Below are 20,138 nucleotides of genomic sequence, written 5' to 3' on the forward strand. Positions count from 1 at the left end.
GCTCACCAGAGTCTGAGAAACAATGTTGCACTCACAAATCAATGACCTCTGAGGTCCCTCGGGGGCTCCTTTCTGAAGTCCCAGCTGAAGAGTTCTCAGTGCTCAGGAGAGGGCTGCCTGATGGGAAACGTCCCCATGGGGGCTTCTGAGTCACAGCCTCACCCAGTCTCACATGCTCATAACCATTTGTTTAAAGAAGAGGGAAACCTCCAAGCACTAATTAGAAAGACGGAGCTGTTGTGTTTTCCTCCCGATCACCTTATCTTCTTTATTCAGTTCTTGAGGACTCAGCTATTAAAAGAAATTAAGTAATTCATCAAGCCCATTTCAATTACCTGCTGCTGATAACATCAGATTACAATTAGCATCTACAAATGAACCAAGTGCCAACTGCCAGGCTGAAGCATAAGCTAATTTACTGCTAGGCTCTGCCTGCTGGAGACACCACTCGGGGACCTGGCAGCGGGCGCCTATCCATTATTCCAACAGCAGTTGTGCGGTGTCCTGCAGGTCCAGAGCACACTCTGACTGGACACACACACTGCCCCACCCACCTCTGCTGGTGTTCCAAACACCGTATCTGCCTGTAAGGCACTGCACCTTTCAAGCAGCAATGTCTGGACAAGCAGAGGGACAGATCTTGACCCAAAGGAGCAAGAGAACATCACTAGTATTTATCAGGCACTGTAGGTGTAGGGTGAAGCCTGGTGCGTGTTTTGGAATTGAATTGTTCTCTGTATGTCCTCTGGTACGCCATCAGAAGACTCTGCTTTAGAGATCTCTGTTCCTTATTTCTCCTTTTAACAGGGAAGGGACAGGCTTGTTCCTTCTTTTTGATGTTTTGGGGGAGGAATCTGTCTCAGGGCCTGGGAGGTATTAAATCTTTTTACATGTTTTCTTTCCATCTTCAGGTGAGAACCAGAGGTGTGTTGTGGCTTCCCACACCAGGCTTGGACTTTCTGCCCAGTCTGGTCCCTTCTCACATAACTGGCTCTGCCCAGGGGAGGAGGTGGGGGGGTGGCTACATCACAGTGCAGAGCTGTCGCAGGTACCGCCTCTGTGACCTGATTCTGGCTGGCTGGCAGCTTCTCTCTGCTCACACAGCGCTACAGTGAGGATTGATGAATTCTCTGAAAGGCCTGGCCCAGCACAGGACATCCTGAGCCCCTTTTCTAGGGCAGGAGACATCTGCAATGGCTTTGGTCCTGGGGAAGGCTTGCTGCTTTGGAGCTGGGCAGAGCAGGGTCATTGCATTGCTCCAGGCTGGTCTATAACGTAGCTCACTCCTAGTTAGGCTGGTGGGTGTAGTGTGTGCCTTATGGCTGCAGCCTACGACCAGCGATGCTCCTGTTGGGATGGAAAGTCTGACGGAAGGTGTCCGAGACCCAGATGCCTAACCAGTTCTGACTCTTGCCCTGTGACCTGAGCAGAGCCACAGAGCCCCTTACTCCTGGGATGGTTGAGAGCTAAGGTGTATGGTGTGTGTGTGTGTGTGTGTGTGTGTGTGTGTGTGTGTGTGTGTGTGTGGTGTGCAGATGGTGTGTCACAGCGTGGGAATTCAGAACCTTCTGGTCCAGACTGCCAAGATCTACTTTTCCAATGTGATCTTTTCTTAGATTCCCGAATCAGCACAGAAGACAGACACAGTTTTTGGTCACCATCGTTGGTTGGGGAGCAATGCATACCCCACACTTGCCAACAGGACTCCCAGAGAAGATTATGAACATCAGGTTGGGGACACTGTCCTTTGTGCACACGAGTCCTTTATGCTACAGGTCTCTGGGTGAAGGAATTAAAAGGCAACATGATTTTCACCATTTCTCTTCTCGAGGCCCTGTCTGTAGGAAGGTGATGTGAGTGTGGCCCAGAGCAGCTCCGTGTACGCCCGAAGGAAAGCCAAAGGCTCCTGGGGAGAACTGCTGACTGTTTTTACTCACTAGTGGAGGGCAGGACCCACCCTGTACCTCCAGTCTTGTTGAAACACACTTTCTATCTCTCTCTTCAGACCCAACACTGTTGACAGGTAGGCTGAGCCTGATGTCAGTGGCTTCCAAAATGGTCCAACTTTGTGTCTATGCCAGTGGTGTAGCAAATTAAGTTGTCACCTTCATTGCAGAGATGGAGATCAGATGGATATGAGGGTGGGCAGGAGCGGGGGAGGGCAGGGATGGGGACATGCACAGTCACTGTTTCCCTTCTTACTTCCCTAGTCACACTCTATCCCAGTGAGAGGAGAGGCAGCTCCACCTGGCTTCCCAGTCAATGAGAACATCTGTGTCAGCTGGAGCTGCACAACATCTATTGAGGCACCACTCTAGCAGCCTATTCCACAACACGCCAGAGGTTCAATTTCAAAGTGCCTAGATTAGAACCACCCGACCCTCCAGGTGACAGAAACATCGTCCTGTAAGTACAGCTGTTTGGAGCTTAAAGCCTGAAGAGGTTTTCACCGGCCCTGATTCACAGGATGAGGTGACTCAGACAGCCAGGCTGCTCAACAGCTTACGAGAACCCCAGGGTTGCAACCGGCTCCTTCAAGTGACAGCTTCCTTGATATGAACATTATACCCATCACATTCTGAAGCTCTACTCTCTGAGCTCCACTTGGTTCCCTCCCCCACCCATCTCTGATTCAATTTCCACCTAGTGCCCCCCAACACCCTCTCCCCAACTCAATTTCTCTGACTGCCCCTCCTTCCTGTTCTCTCCATGTCATCTTGATACCTGTCCGTCCTTCTGTTCACCAATGGTCCTTAAAGTGGGAGAAGTCGCTACAAGGTGGGGGGGGGGCAGAAAAGTGAGCTCACTAGAGCTCTGCCCAACCCTTTCTCCCCTCCAGCTTCTTTCCAAAGCCATTGATGATCTCATCTCCAACTCACCCTGGCACGGGTTTGTGTTTCGAGTCTTACTTGCTTGTTCTTAGCTAAATGCACCGAAAACCTGATCTGTGTAAGGGGAAACGAGAGAGAAGAGGTGAGGAAAGGAGAGAGATCAAGAAAGAAAGAAAGAAAGAAATGGAAAGAAAGAAAGACAGAAAGAAAGAGAGACAGAGATAGACAGAGAGACACAGAGGGAGAGAGACAGAGAGAGGGACAGAGAGACACAGAGAGAGAGACACAGAGAGAGAGAGACAGAGAGAGGGACAGAGAGAGACAGAGAGAGGGACAGAGAGAGACAGAGAGGGACACACAGAGAGAGAGACACAGAGAGTCAGGAAAGCACGACCACGGCAGGAACTCTGAGGTCAGAAGGGCCCATCATGGGTATGGTGTTCAGGGGCAGCAGGAATAAAGACAGAAGACTGTGTGGACACAGGGAGAGAAGCTGAGTGAGGGAAGCCAGGGTTGGTGGGGGAGGGGTGGAACTGTGACGTGACCCCACCCACACATGGGACAGGCTGCAGCGGCCGAGCCTGCATCCACACATGTCTGTGCCTGTGCATGTGGTAAGGGTTCTAGAAGGTTCTACCAAGTCACGGAGAGTAGTTAATGCTAGGTATGGGGAAGATAAGACACATGAGGGGACAATGTCCTTTTTCCTATTTTATTCAATTTTGTGAGACCTTTTCTCACTGAAGTATACCCCATTGTTACAACTTTAAAAAAACAAAAACGAAAAACAAACTTCACTCTGCACAAAGAACAGCCGAGAAGGAAGGACAGCATCCAGCACAGAACAGGGTTGGGGACTTCAGTGGCTGCAGTGTGAGACAAATCAGAACCTCAAAAGGCCTCCCAGGTCTACCTGAGGAGAGCACTGTTGATCCCCAGGGAGGGGAAAGGGTAAAAGTTGAAATATTGAGGTCACGAGCCTCTGCAGATTACCACACAGGGGTGGGGACACCAGCGGACACAGCAGAAAGCACTGTAAGTGCCAGTGAGCAGTGTTCCTCCATGGCCTCTGCTTCGGTTCCTGCCTCTGGGTTCCTGCCCTGATGTCCCTGGATGATGGACTGCCGAGATGAGATAAACCCTTTCCTCCCTGAGTTTCATTTGGTCGTGGTGTTTATCAAAGCGGGAGAATCCCTAAGTACGACATTCTCTGAGTATAAAAGCTGCAAAGCGAGGCTTGCCCTGGCCCCCACCGACCAGAGAGGCTGACTGCAGTCGGGTCGGCTGCCTGGGAAAGCAACACCATCACGCCTGAGTCATCAAGATAGATATGTCAGAAGGCAGCTCTTCTGCAGATCACCACCGCAGTGTGGTATACTCCTATGTTACCACACAGAGTGTGCTGAAACTAAAAATGACAGGCAATCAACTGACAGCCATGGCCACACTAAAACCAGTGAATTGTACACTTTAACTCTCACGGTGTGTGGATATCCACCAGACTGAGGAGGTGGGGAAACGCAGTCAGTAGGGTGGAGCCCCAAGATGACTCTCATGGATTTAGCTGTCAAGGTTTTAAAAGCACACGCCCCATCTAGATCTCGCCTGTGTAAATGGAAAAATACACAGCACAAGTGAACACCTAACCTCTTAGTGCCGAGATTTGAAATGTTAGAGAAAAGAACCAAATGAAAACTCTAAGCCTAAAAAATTGCAATATGTAATATGTACCTTAAAGTTCACTTCTGCAGGAAAACAATCGAGCTCGCCCGAGAGAGGGTCTTGGTCTCTGCGCACTGTTGGAATGTTTGCCCGTGGGAGCATTGTGGCTCTGCTGCCCATGTGGCTGATCTTGGGGACTTTGGGCCATATGGTAGAAACTGAGGTCCCTCATACACGTGGCCAGTCGCATGCATCTATATGAGCAAGGTTCGGTAACAGGTGGATATCATGGCCGGTGAACCTTTCTGGCTGTTAATTCTAAGAGCTACCGACATTTGCTATTGCTCAGGAGAGCTGGTGCTGTCCACGAGCCAGCTGGGAGAAAACGTGCTAGGGACTCAGCTGGCCTCTGCCTGGTGAGCAAAGATTAATCAGTATCTCTCGCCACAGTCGCCATTGTGAATACGGCCATCACCAGGTGGGCACAGAAAGGCAGGTTCAGCGAGGGACTCTGCCTTAAAGCAACATGGCAGAGTGATGGAGCAGGATCTCAGTACTCTCCTCTGGTTTCGCATGGGCACAGACAGGGACACATCCCCTACACACAGGTGCGTGGACCAGGTGACAGAGGACTTTAAAATCTGGAGTTTCCCACACACGCTCTTGTTACTGAATTCTGGTCTCTCATCTTCCTGTGGTCAGAGACTACAGGGCTCCTACAGAGGGATGACACTGTGCTGTCACCGGGCCAAGCAGATGACATTGCCTGTTCAGATCACCTCTTGTCTTTTTTATTTATTTTTCAATATATGTGCTGATCGACTGTTGGGAATGGCCTTTTAGAAGAAATCTCTGCCAACGATGAGGATGTGTTTGTTTCTTCAATTCTGTGAGACTGTATTCTGAGGCTCTCCCGCAGGCTAACACACACACACACCATCTGCCAAGTCCCTACCCTACACCTCTCGGCAAGTCATTCGATTATAAAGGGAAATAATCTACACTTAACACGAAGCAGCGGCTCTCAAGTTTCCTCGAGTTGTCGTTACTCGTTTTGATATAACGAGTGCACACTGGCTGTGGTAATGTGGGTGACCACCCAGGACAGGTCTCCAGGGTGCAGCTTCCCTGAGAGCTCATGAGGCACAAACTGGTTTCACGGACACCAATTCTCCCTCAGCTCTTTCTATCACCGGCAATACGCCTCTCTCTCTTAAAGTCTGCATTATCTGACCGTAATATGCCCACCCCTTCCTTCCTTTGGTATTTCCGGGGTTTCTATTTATTTACCTGTTTGTTTTTGTTTGTTTAAGTTAATATGCTATGTGCAAATAATGACAGAATTAAGCAATGATATTTTTCCTGGTTTTATTTTTTATAATGGTTTTATTTCATACACGTGTTTTGCCTGTATGTGTGTCTGCACCCTGTGTGTGTGCCTGGTACCCATGAAAGCCAGAAGAGGGTGTCTGGTCCCCTGGAACTTGAGTTTCAGATTGTGAGCCACCATGCAGGTGCTGGGAAATTGGACCCAAGTCCTCTGCAGGAGCAGCCAGTGCTCTCAACCACCGAGCCCTCTCTCCAGCCCTTCTTTGTGGCCTTGTCTTTTAATATTTAATATCACCAATCCCGCTGTTGGGTTTGGGGCCACCCTCCTTTGGTGTTTCTCTGTCTCCTATAACCTCACTCCCTGGTTTGTCCTCTTCTGCCTGCCTGGTAGCTCTACCTCTTTGCAGTGTTTTCCTTGGGAGTTCCTCTGAAGGCTCCAAGTGTTCTTCACAGTCTGGAGTCTACGTCGAGCTAATACTGGAACGTTCCCTGTGAGACCCAAGGATACCTGGCAGCCCTGCAGACGCATCTGCTCCCACCTGCTGTACTCCATGCTGCAGCTGCCACACTATTACTTGTACCTGCATTATTTTTAAATACAGTATTATATTTTTGTTTTAAACAGCCACCTTAATTACTTAAGAGGAAAACAATGTCTTGTTTATCCATGTATTTACCATTTCTGGTACTCTCTCTCCTAAATACCCGAGCCTCCATATGGTATAATTTTTTCCGTCTGTGTAAGAGACTTTATTCAATATTTCTTGTAGTTCTCTGCCCGTGATGAGCTCTTCACAGAGGTTCACCTGAAGTACACCGTGTTTGCCTTCATCCTTTTTAATTTGTTTCTCTCCTGTTTGTATGTCTGTCTGTCTGAGTTTGAGGCAGGGCTTGCTCTGAAATCCTGGGTGAGCCTTACCTGCTGGGTGCTAGTACTACAGGCACACCTAGTACACAGCTCACCTTCGTTCTTGAGGAATAGTTTTGCTGGATACAGCATTCTGGGTTGATGGGGATTTTACTATTTCTTTTAGCACAGCTTTAATCCCAGCACTTGAGAGGCAGAGGCAGGCAGATCACTGTGAGTTTGAGGCCAGCCTGGACTATGTAATGAGTTCAGGACCACAAGGTTAAAGAGTAAGACCATGTTTTAACCCTGCATCCCTGCCAAATGTCTTCCCAGTGTTTTTTACCTCCTTTGTTTCTGATATAGACTCAGTGGAAACACTGTTTTATTTCCTTGACTGCTTCTGAGATTTCCTGTGAGGCCAGTGGAAGCAGCTGGATTATAATATGCCCAGATATGGCTTACTTTTAAATTTTCTTTCTTCCAGTTTTCAAATCTGCTTCTATCAGATTATCTATCCTCTGTGTGTGGGTTGGTGTATGTGTGTGTGTGTGTGTGTGTATGTATGTATGTGTATATGTATGCATATATGTGTATGTATGTGTGTATGTATATATGTATGTATATATGTGTATGTATGTGTGTGTATATATGTGTGTATATGTATATATGTGTACACATGTATGTGTGTATGTATATATATGTGTGTATGTATGCATGTTTGTATATATGTGTATGTATGTATATATGTGTATGTATGTGTGTATGTATATTATTTTATCTAATGTTCCATAAAATGTAAGCAATTTTTAGTTATTTTTTCAGATTATTTTGATATCTTGACCCATTCATTCTGCTTTGTACCCAGGAGACCTGGACCACACTTCTCTTCCTGTTTTTCTTCTTCCTCTATTCACAGGTTTGAAAAATTCTACCAAAATGTATATCAAAATTTACCAAGTCAGGGCTGAGGAGACAGATCAGTGGGCAAAATGTTTAGGGCACAAGTGTGTGAGGGCTGGAGTTTGGATCCCCAGTGCCGTGTGAACTCTCATTACCCATGGCAGTGGTGAGGAGGCAGAGGCACAGAGCCATAGGACAGGCAGGATAGCTGGAGGAACCAGATCTGATCAGCGAGTCTTGGTTCAGTGAGGGAGCCTGCCTATACCTGTAAGATGGCAACCAAGAACACCCAGTGTCAACCTCTGGGCTCTATCCACACGCACTTCCACACACACACACGCACACGCACACACACACACAGGAAAGCACCAAGTCTCCTGCCATCTCATGGGGCCCATCGGGGATTCAGAGACCAATCCAGGCACATGTCAGGCCCCCACCCCCGTGTCAGTCATTCATGAGTAGGGCTAGAAAGCCGCCAAGCCCCCTGGATCTGCTCTCTGCACACCTGTCCTCCTAGCTCTGAGGTGACAGACTTGCATGACTACACCCATGCTCCTCACCAAGCGCTCCCCCACCGAGCCACTTCCCAGCCCAGTGCTTTGATTATTGATTTTTTTTCTATATAGTACTAGGAACTGAGACGTGGGCTGTGTGCAGAGTTGACAAATGACTGACCACTGAGCTCTACCCCAAATAGTTTAAAATTAAACAAATGGACTAAAGAACAATCTCAAATGATCTTAAACTTTTCCTAGTTCAATGGGAGTGGAAACATAATATAGAAATCATGTGGCGGACAGAGCACTGTTCACAGGCAACTCAAGACTTTTACTTGGCTGCACTGACAAGACGGGGCGTGGCCAGTGGTCTAAGTTCTGAGCTTGGGGAGCCAAAGCGAGGACTCAGGTGAGCGGGGAGGAATATTATGCAAGACACAAGAGGAAACAAATGGAGTAGCAAACACACAGCCAAAAGGACTAAGGACAGCAGAGCGTGTCTTTTAAAAATTGGTAAATTTCTAACCAGAATGAGCTAGAAAACCATCTATATATGAGGAAGGGGTATAGTGTGTGCCCCAGTGAGTAATAAAGAGGCTACATCTGGTGATACAAGAATGATAATGAAGTTACCAAAGACTTTAGATCCCAGACTGAACGACTCAGATAAGCTGGAAAACACAACTTACCAAAGCAAATACAGTGTGAGAAGGGAAATCTGCATAGTCAAGACACGGCTTTGTCCACTAATGGCCAGGGTCTCTGCCTGCTTCCTGCCTCTCCTGACTCATATCATAACTTCTAGGCCTCATTCTGCCCCATCCTCTGACCCCTGATGCCGACCCTTGGACCCACCAACCTGTGGCAATCCCTCCCTTCTCTCACACGATCTTCACCATGGAGGATGCTCCATTCTGGGACCCACCAACCTGTGGCAATCGCTCCTTTCTCTCACACGATCTTCACCACAGAGGTTGCTCCATTTTGGGCCAAACCTCAACTCTGGGGACGGCCTGCCTGGGTGTAAGCTTTGTGATAGGCTTGCCAGGGTGTTCTACTCTCAGGCTCTCCCTCCTAGGACTCTCATGGCAATGCATCACTATGTGGCCTTTTAGGGACGGTCAGCAGGTAAGAACACATGATGTAACCTATAAACTACTGTGAGATATGAAAAGAGGCAGAGCCACAGGGACAAGTGGATGAGCCCTGATGTGCACATCGTTTCCCAAATGTATTATTATCTCTCCAAGCCTACAAAGCCTTTTGGGGTATTGTCATTCCTTAAATTACATAGGACTAATAACACAGTAGGGAGTCAGTAGATACCAATCATTGACAGAATGAACAGAGCCAAGAACTTGTTACTTCCGTTCTTGGCAGACTTTTCCAGATGTGACAAACCTGGGGCCCACTGGCTGCATGCAGTCAAAGGTGACTATGAACACAGCCCCAAGGAAAATACAGGACTTGGGGTGTGTGACTCAGGGGTACAGTTCTCAGGTGTGGACTCAGTAGATGACAACATTGTGTCCTCCTGCAAGCCTAGACCCTTGCTCCGGTCTTGAGGCCCTCTTCAGACCCACCTGAGAACCTGCAGGCCTCTACAGCACACAGCCACAGCATGGGATTTACAAAGAATACTGATTGAAGCAGCCGAGGTGGAGGGAAGGGAAGGGAGGTGCTAACCTGGTGTTGGTGGAATGGAGGCGCTGCCAGCATCTGAAGCTCATGTGGGTACCGGTGTGGTCACTTCCTTACCCCTCCTCCCACCTAAGCCTAAAAGAACTCACAAACGGTCAGAAGGCTGCTCAGCAATGAATTCAACCTACGCTTCCAAACACTGAGGAATCTCATGTCACAGACCTCACAAAAGTGCCTAGTTTCCAGTCATACACGGGCCTCTCACCAGCCCCACATTAAAATGTCCTTACACCAACCGAATTCCAAACCAACTGTAGACACGTTTTCATTCTGGATCTTTCACAAAATGATTCTGCATTTATACAAAGACTATCGACATTATTTTTGAATACGCGTAATTATGAGGGAAAAGATACACTGTGGACTAATTCACCAACAAAAGTTGTCCCCATTGTATTTTCCTCAGGCTCTTAAATCGTGCACAGCTTCTTGTCTGTCATCCCCATGCTCCTCTCTCTGTTACAGAGGTGCTCTGCTCTCTGGATGGGCTGCATGCGTGTGTGTGTGTGTGTGTGTGTGTGTGTGTGTGTGTGTGTGTGTGTGTATGGTGTGTTTCCCTTCACTGCAAGAGCTTTATTTAACTCTCAGGGCACAGAAGAGACAATGTGCTTTACAGTAGGCAGGCTCAGGGAGTATAGCTGAAGGAAAGACACAAAATGAATTCTTTAGAGCAAAAACACACAAGCTCCTGAAAAGGACGGTGGCTACTCCAGCCATCTGCAGCCTAGGCACAACGGCAGGCCCTTACCCAGGTTGGAGGATGCACGGCCCTCTGCCGCCCGGTCCTTGAGGTCCTCCGCAATACTCAGCTGCTGCTCATGGTACTGTCTTGCCCTCTCCAGGTCCTGCATGCACCTGGCTGCATGGCCCAAGCCTGCGTAGGCTCGCATCTCAATGGGCTTCTCCGTCAGCTCCTGCGCCAGCTCCAGCACACAGTTGTGGTAGGACATGGCCTTGTCAAAGTTCCTCCGGTAGTGGTAGGCACTGCCCAGGTTGCTGTAGGCACGGGCCTCCTCGCGCTTGCTCCCCAGGTCCTTGGCTATCCGCAGGTGCTGCTCGTGGCACTGCACGGCATTCTCAAAGTCACCCATGGCGATGTACACGGCTCCCATGTTCCCGAGCTCTCGGGCTTCAGAGAGGTCATCTTTGGACTGCTTAGCGAGGAGGACGCACTGCTTATGGCTGGCCAGAGCGTTGGGATAGTCTCCGATGGCTGTGTACACATGACCCAGACTGCTCAGGGCTGACGACGCTGCCTGGAGAGGAGAGACAAGGCGGGGAGTGAGTACACATCACAAAACGGCTTTGGTTTGTTTCGGCAGGTAAAACCTCAGAAATGGTCAGTCCAGCTCTCAGTGGTCTTCTGTCAGGAGGCCACAGACCCACACAGAACATATACAAAGCACATCCCACAGCGAGTTGCTAACAAAAGACAATGGCTTCGTAAGCAGAGGCATGCTGAAGTCGATCCCACAGAAACTGGTGGTGTTTCAGGGAGCTTTCGTCTGAGATCCCTAACGGTCACCGTTATTTCAGCCCTGCTAATACCCACCAGCCCCTGCGATTGACAGGATTGACAGGACGTCAGAGGGTACCCACATCTCTTAACTAGGAATGATCAGCATGGGGCGCTGGAGGACCCCTGTGGCTCTGTGCCCAGAGCACAGGGCGTTTGACAGCTCACATGGGGCTCTGTGCCCCTGTACATCTCTCTCCCAAGGCCAATGGCAGGCACTGAGGGGGATACTTTCCTCCATGACTTATAATCCTGGGAGCCAGGACCCCCTGTCCTCTTATCCTGCTCCCTCAGGTGATGTGTGGCCTAGACCTGGGTCAGAATCAAAGGAGGAATCCAGTCACCACCTCAGAATGGCAGGCCCGGCTTGGCTGGCCCATGTTCCTCCTGCTCCTGCAGAACTCCAGCTTCCCTTTAACTTCCGGGATTTCTGAGCAATGGCTTCTCAGGACAGAGAAGGACTACCTGCCGGGACCCCACACACTGCACACCAGCCATCTACATCGAATCTTCAAGGTCCTAATGGGACTGGCGGTGCAGCCTGGCAGGCGCAGGGCCCTGAGTCCAGTCCGCACCACAGGAGAAAGGAAGAGGCTGAAATCAGAGGTCTTAGTTGACAACGGCTCCGTGCCAGTACAGTGCACCACACAGTCTCAAAGCAGACGGAAAAGCAGAGAATCAAGGAAGAGGCTGTAGGCTTCTCACCTCCCACCGGGTGCGTGCGGCAGACGCGTGTGCAGAGATATAAAGGGGGAGTAATGCTGGGGCTTCCCTCCCCTGCTTCTCTCCTCTTGACTCATTACATGCCTGCCTGCAGCTGTTTGGCATGTGGCCCCTTCCCTTCATGTTGCTTCCACCTCTGTGACACGAAGGAGTGACCCTGGTCACAGGGGCCAGGGGCTGAGGGCCTTCCTTTATCAGATGTGTTCTGTCTGCGCACTTCTGAAGGCTTTTGTTAATATTTCACAGGCGTGAGTGCTGTGCCTCCCTGTTTTCTTTGCTTTCCTGAGGTAGCAGTTCGTGCTGACAGGGCTGAGAGCCTTTTCACGGTGCTCTCGAGTGGTGTGTTTTGCAAAGTGAGCTGTTTTAAGTTGCCTTTATGAACGCATGTGTTCTGACAAAGGAGTGGGAGCAGAGACCATTCCGTGTGTGTTTTGTTCTGAGCCAGCTGGACCCTGACTGAGGCAGCAGTGATGTCACAGGGAAACATGCCACTGAGACAGCGTGGGCCTCAGGTTGCCACTCTGAGCCTCTGGGGGACAGAGGAGGCTGCTACAGAGGTCTTTCTACTGCTCTGCTCCAACGGCACCAGCGCTCACCCACGCAATCTTTTCTTCATTGCTGTAGGTCCTGGGTTCCCTTTTCTCTCCCCTCCTCTGTGGGCTTCCTTTCTATGTAAACCTCACTCTTGAGGCCACTGCTCAGACTCTCACCTACTACGGCCTCCTGTCCTCGTGGTAGGACGCACAGGCCCCTTTGTGGGAAGCCAGGCACCAGCATAGGACCAGATACACTGAGCTCAGCTATTCGGGGACCCTATCTCTGGGACTTGTAGCAACTGAATAGCTCTGAGCCCTGGTTTCCAGACAGACATTTCTGCCTTCCACAGCAATAAGCCGGGAGCTGAGTGTTTTCAAATGTAGCCCCGAGCCCCTGTCAAATGTGTAATCCATAAATAATTCACTAGCTAGCTTCACAGAATAGATCTGGTTGGAGGCAATGAGCCCTTGAACACTGCACAGACAGATTTATAAGGCTCGGGCAGGCACAACACCCCAGGTGCCACTGTGCTTGGAAACTTCTGGTTTATGGCAACTCAAAACGAGGGCCCAGAGATCTGCGCTTCTGCTTCTGCTTCTTCATTTCTCTAAATGCCAGGAAGACACGGGAGCTGCCTCGCTGAGGCTCTCTGGGCACCTCCCTCCAGGGTGTGGGGAAGGAGGATGGAGTGCCAGCCCTTCCCTGCCCGTCTCCTTAGTGCACAGAGCTGCCAGGCAGGTGCCCTACCTGCGCACATCTCCAGGTAGCACTATGTGGTGAGAACATTCATCATAGCTCAGCAAAGGCACAAGGCTAAGCATCAGAGTCACTCGACTTCCTCATCCTGTCTTCTGGATTTATTAAAAAAATAAAAATGGTGCTCAGAACAACATGGTACACACTTGGAAGGGCTGGGCTGGGGTCCAACAGGGCAATGGTGCAGTGCTCTGTGAACTGACAGCCAAGGTGCGTGGCACTGATGACCCTAAGCCACTTGGGGCTGGGCTGTCACCAGGCAGCCGCCGCGAACATCAGTAGTCGTGACTGAACATCTATATTCCTATCAGTTTTACAGGAAAAAAAAATCTAGTGTTGTACAGTCCCCGGGCAAAGAACATGTGATGGTATTTATCAGCCAAGTGTGTTTGAAATTAATCACTTGTCTTTGTCTCTACTCCTGAAGAATAAGGGTAAATCTGAACCCTTTCAGGTTATTGAGGCGGGTGCGGCGGCCCCCTGTCGCCTGGGAACTCGGGGCCCACGGCACACAGGCGATTCGTTTGTACTGAGGCTTGTGCTGCCTTTGTGTATTGATCTCTCTGCGGCTTCTGTGCCAGAAAAGCAGCAGCTGCTTCCCACAGAGGGCACATCTGGGAACATCTGTATCTGAATGCTAAAACGCATACAGAAAGCATCACTAACAAACTATTTGGCAGAAGAAGACAATGGTTTTTCTCTTCCTACGTGGTGGAGATGAGTGGTTTTTTTGCCAAAGCACAGCTCCCAGCTACGGGCTCCGGCACTGTGGCCAGCTACCCTGTCACCCTGACAAGCTCCATGAGGCTGGAGCTGGAGCTGGAGCTGGGAATTTATTCACGCGTCAACCCGTTTTCAAGGGTTTTCAGTTTGAGAACTAGAACCGCGCTGGTGACACGAATGCTAAACACGGTTCTGATGACGCACGCGTTTCCTCCCGTCTCGCACGTGTTTCCCTTACTGTGTGCATTTTTCACCGTGGTTATATTTCTCGCGGTTACCTGAGGAATATTCGGTGTGCTTGCCAATTGATTAATTGCACGTACTTGGGGAAATGGGGATTGTATTTGCAGTTAGTCACAGAAATATTGATTCTTTTCCCTTTTACCACCTAAATCCACATGTATGAAGTATTCCCTGACAGCTCATGAACCCTGGGTCCTCAGTTAAGTACCAAAGTCCGGGAAAGGAACACAGTAACACAGAGGAGGACAGGCTCTGGAATCAGACATACAGAGATTCACACAGCAAACCGTGAAGCTTTTGATGTTTGTACCACAGAACGTTGATGAGCCCCGGGCAGCCCCTCCCCCACCCCACCTCGGTGAGACGGACATATTAATACTTTGTAAGGCTTGGGAAGCCCAGGTCAGGGCTTGGCTCACACTTAAACTTATAGGTTTTTGTTTCTTTTTAAGTCCAACATATTTAGTATTAGTAATTTCAGAGATGTGGTGAAAGAGGGCCAGGAGACTCACACGTCACAAAACCCCGTCGTCCCCACAGCCACCAAGACAGCAGAAGCAGCTGGACCCTGACGCAGGTAGCACTGTTCCCGTCACAAGCAGCAGGCAGTGCCCAGATTACTGTTCTGCAAATATCTGCCCCAACAGCTGCCCCTGTCTTAGGGATGGCTATGCCACCTGTCCTGTGGCTGTGACTGACGAACACCTGACACGTGCAGCTGGAGGAAGGAAGGATTAGTTTTGGCTCAAGGTTCGAGGAGATGTGGGTTTGAGGAAAATGCCATGGTGGGGGCGCACTACATCTGGAGTCAAGGAGCAGAGAGAGGGAGCAGGAAGTGGAGTCAGCCCCACACCAGTGACCCGCTTCTTCCAGTCAGGCTCCATTTCCTCTGGCCCTACAAGTTCCCAAATCACAGCCCTGTGATTCCAGCCCTTAGGTGGCCAGCGAACGAGAATTAATAGCTTGAGTTCACAAGGCCTTACCTACAAACCAAAACAGCACAGCCAAAGGCTTTCAAACAGTTAATGGTTAAACGGTGGCATTTATGCGGCCGTGTGAGGCTAAACTGTTTGTCTGTAAAGCCACAAAAAGGCACAGGTGAAACCAGAGACGTGGGCATCAGTCAAAGAGGCGAGCCCGAAACGGCTCCTTTCTGCCTGCGTTCATTCAGGACCAGGCAAGCTTCGGAGTGAGGAAGTTCCAGGGGACAGACAGTGAGTGGTGGCACATCAGGTGGAGCACAGGGATTTTAGGGCACTGAGACCGTTCTGCGTGATACAATAGCAGATACGTGACATTTACGTTTATAACGCAGAGTGAACCCTACTGTAAATGTCAGCTTCGGCTAACAATATATCAACGTCAGCTCATCACTTATGAGATACAGGCCCTACAGATGTCAGTGAAGGGGAAGTGGGAGGTGACTGCGTGCGAACTCTCTTTCCTCAGTTTTCTGCTCTGAAATAAGGCCACTCATTGATCGGTATAAATAAATAGTAAGTAAATGAATAAGTAAATACATAAAGCTTTCCCCCGCTGGGGTGGGTGGGTCGTTCCAGGAAACAGAAACAGCCCACACAGAGGCATGAGGATGTGTGCGTTGAGCCTGGGAGAGCGGGTTGGGTGAGTCTGTACCTAGGGTGGACAATCCGAGGCTTGTCCCCACACGCAGCTTCATCTGATCACCATGTCAAACCCGACACGTGACAAGGCAAATCTGTGTGCGCGGAGGTGTGACTTCCTAAAAGTATTAATGATACTGCCAGGCGGGCAGGGACACACACGGCAATTCCGGTCGTGGCATCCACAGTTCAGGCTCTGCACGGAAGGCCCAGCACGTGTGTCGGTGGCATCTGTACTGCCCTACACAGGAGGGAGAGCCATAGGAGGAGGAGAAGTATGCTAACTAAAATGGCACCCGCTTGTGGTTTGGTGCAGTCTGAGTACTGACAAAGGGCAGCCCTTGGGGCATCTCTCCCCTGCCTGTGTGAGGCTGACTGGAGGTGGCGGTGCTTGTCTCCTGGGAAACAGCAGGCGATTGTAAGAGCAGGCCACACATCACCACACCCTTTCTTCCCTTGCTACAAATGGTTCCACCTGAACTGGTCTGCAAGGAGGAAGCATGTCAGCATGTACAAGACCCCTGGCTCATCCGCAATGGACACGGAGAGGGCACAAGAAAGGAAGCTCTGCTTTAAGCCACTGAGGTACTGGGACTGCTTATTACCTCGTGACCCGCCAATCCTAATACTCTGAGCATAGATTAGTAACGTTACTCTCTGAGACGTCTTTGTGAGAGCCAACTATGAAAACTGTCTGGCTGCCCAGCTGCATGCCAGCTGCGTGAACTTCTGCAATGGAACTTTAGTCCTTTTTACAGGAAAACCACCTTTGAGAGGAACCGGGCACCTAAATCAGCCTTAGCTAATCTTTTCAACCTTGTGTGAATCTAGGTGAAGGATCAACAGGGCTACTCCAGGTCATGGGTCTACTCTGGGAGAATCCATAGCTGCCAAGGTACAAGCCTGTAGGCTGACTCCCATTCTTCTGGGCTACGTCTTAAATGACACGCACATCTTACTTACGAATACATTAAGACTTGAGCAGCCACCCTGAGTCAGCACCCGGGGCGGGAAAGTGAGTCTTATGAAGAGTCACCGTCACCTCCCCCCATCAGTGCCCATGAATCCACCCAATGACTACTCCATGGCAAAACCTGCCCAGAATTTAGAGCCTCTGCCAGGTGGCTGCCGTCCGTGGCTTTGTTCTAAAGGAAGCGGCCAGCTAGCAATACCATCCTTCCCTCTTTTGTACCACTGGGCTTCCCTTTTAATAGTCAGGTAGAATATAAAAGTACGTATCCACTGCCCTGGCTTCAGCCAGCCAGCTGACCCGAAACCCCACATCTAGCATGGTGGCTCCCTTTTACACCCTGCTCCGGTTTCTACGCATGCTTCCTGGAGGAAAGTACACAAAGTAGTGGAACAGGAACACAAGCACTTAAAATCTAAGGGTCTGAGTTAAAACGCTTCCTAGATGGGGTCTCGGAGAATTATGAGCAAACAGCGTCGGACAGGGGAAGCTAAGCTAAGCTGGGCCACGTAAACGGAGGTGCGTGAGACTGATGGTCATTTTCAGGCCATCCATGGCCCGTGACCGGTGTCAGGTTTATTCATAGTCGGTCGAACCAGACGGTCCCAAACCCTAAACCCCGGCTTGGAGGAGTTTTACACAATTATTGTATAAACAGCATGTGGATTTGACTGCCTTCCTGGCACAATAGCTGGTTTGAGTCTATACGCTGCGCTTACGGGGTCATTAGTAATAGTTACAGCCTCTCCATGGTAACCCGGCAGCCAGAGGACTTTCATAAAAATTATTTTTATCCAAATTATATTAGGGTTGAAGGAATAATATAATGTCACAAAGATCTATTACCTAGGCGTAAGAGCTTCTATCACAGGTGATGAATTATTTATAATGGCCGGCATTATATGGCAATGTTTTCAAACGAAGGATTTGTAAATGTCCTTTGCAGATGCAAATGAACAGATTAATAAGGAAACAAGCTTTCTGATGTGAGAAGCCTGGATGACAGATTAGCTATTAAGAGCAATTTATAGGTCATAAGATACGGAAGCTGGCAAGAAACACTGCCACTGTCGGCTCTAGAAATAGTAAAACTGCATCTGGTTTCCCAGGGGTTTCCCGGTAGACGTTTTAATTACACCAGAAAACTGCCAGAATTTATAATGATTTCATCTTTAGAAAACTTGATGCCCTGTGTAAACTTGACGCCACGCATCATTTGTGCGGCGGCTGAGAGCTGACAACCTCTGAAGCGGCAGAGAGGACCTGACTCCTGGTGTCACCTCCCTGTTCCTCTGCTCCCTCGCTCTCACTGTAGCTGCCTCTGTGGTCAGGCTAGGCCAGGAGGACTGCGCAGCTATTCTCTGTAGCTCTTCACCACGGTCACTGTCAGAGCCGGCACCGGGAGCTGTAGTGGCTGCCAGGGACTAGAGTGAGAGGGGGTAGACACCAGATAGCCCTGTCTCGGAGGAGCTTCCCATGACAAAGTTCTCTGGAGCGTGATGTTTTCGGTTCCATGCCATCGCTGCCAGACACCCTGCATTTCAGTGGCTATAAAACGCTGTTTTGTAGGGGTTGGAATGTAACGGATCGCCCTCCGAAGGCAGTATTTACACTGAGTCATAAAACCTGGCTTTGGTGGGGTGAGATAGGAGGAGGAATGTGGAGGAAGACAGATGGAAAACACACGTGTACACGAGTGTCCCGAGAAGGGACAGCTTGTGTGCAGATGCTGTGGAGAACAGGAGACCTGTAAATTGGGTGGAAAAGGACCCTCAAGGATCCAGAGAGATGTTTTGGAATTAAACAACCGAGAACTTCTGCTTCCATCCATGAAGGACCATTACCACGCTCTCCCACTAGAAAGGCTGGGTTGTAACAGTGGCCGAGACCCTATGAGACACACAGCTTCCGGATGCTGGGGAGCAAAGGCGGGCAACCTCGGCTCTCTGAGTGCTCAATGTGGCAGACTCACCCTCTTTCCCTGTAGGGAGGGATGATTCCAAACCCACAAGCCAGCAAGAGACGAGAGGGTTTCAGAGACATACACCACCCCTCTACTAGTTTCAGGTGTCACCTAGCCATACTACCTGAAAGAACGTGGATCTGATCTGAGTAATTGAAGGTCTGGCTGTTGCAGCATACTCGCTCCGTAGTGCAGGCTGGCTTTGTACTTAAGAGATCCGCCTGCCTCCTGAGTGCCGAGATTAAAGGTGTGCGCCAGCACTGCCGGGCAGATTTAAATATACTTTTAAAAAGAAATAATGTGACAGTATTAACAAGTGAGGTTTGAGATATTAATATTTAAAATTCATTGTCTCATTCTCTAAAATACTCACGGCTGTTTAGTGACAAAGTTAAGTTCTGACAGCTTTAATCGAGCTTTTTACACAACTGCTAGTTCTGTCAGCTGAGCCATCTAGGATGGGCACGGAGCCGTGTGCTTCCTGGGCCCCAACTCTCATCCTGACGGGACACACATTCCCCTGCAAAGCTCACTCTGCTTCTTTACATAAAAATCAGAAAGTGACACCCACTTCATGGGACAATGATAACCTCACATTTAAAGGTCTCGGGATTGTGCCAGGTTCACGGGGTGTGTTCAGTCGCTGTGAACTGTCGTGCTACGGAATAAACACCAATGGAAATGAGCAAATTAACTAATTTTAATGTCATGTGCTTATATTAGTTTAAATGCTTTGAACATTTAAAGGGTAAACGTACCTAATCAGTGCAGCCCTGCCCTCTTTCTTATGCCAACTGAAACATCTGAAAACTGTCATTTCCTCGGTGTGACAATTGTCATTATTTCCCTGGCACATAAGTTACTTGGCATACAAACACATAAATACTCATTTTTTTTTTTGGAAATCTCCAGAGGAATAAGATACTGTACACAGGTCTGATGGTTGAACATAGACATGTCAGTAAATATTAATTAAAGTTTTAATTTAGACTCTAAGCTTGTTTTATTTTCGCTTACCATAAAGTCTGTAGGATGACCTTAAACAGGTTATATCGTTAGATACATTTCCTTTTGTTTGTTTTGGTTTGCAAGACAGGGTTTCTCTGTGTAGCCCAGGCTGTCCTGGAACTCACACTATAGACCAGGCTGGCCTCGAACTCAGAGATTTGCCTGCTTCTGCCTCCTAGGTGGTGGGATTAAAGGCGTGCATGCCCCACCACTGCCTGGCTAGATCATTTTTCTAATTACAGGTTTAATCCAATTATTTGTCATGTTACTTTAAAATATTTTTGATGGTATGCTTGTTTATGAG

At 49.2% G+C, this 20,138-nt stretch overlaps 1 protein-coding gene across 5 annotated transcripts in view; it reads right to left on the reverse strand.

The window, feature by feature from the left end:
- Ttc28 (tetratricopeptide repeat domain 28) overlaps window positions 1-20,138 on the reverse strand; it is a 440,646-nt gene that overhangs the window by 98,262 nt on the left and 322,246 nt on the right. For all 5 annotated transcript variants that reach the window (XM_063271797.1, XM_063271796.1, XM_006249584.5 and 2 more), the window contains one exon: window positions 10,522-11,029. In XM_063271797.1, coding sequence (XP_063127867.1) covers window positions 10,522-11,029 — 508 coding nt within the window. The remainder of the gene's footprint in view (window positions 1-10,521; window positions 11,030-20,138) is intronic.

This window comes from Rattus norvegicus, chromosome 12 (genome assembly GCF_036323735.1).
Source record: "Rattus norvegicus strain BN/NHsdMcwi chromosome 12, GRCr8, whole genome shotgun sequence".
In the NCBI taxonomy this organism is placed as follows: domain Eukaryota; kingdom Metazoa; phylum Chordata; class Mammalia; order Rodentia; family Muridae; genus Rattus; species Rattus norvegicus.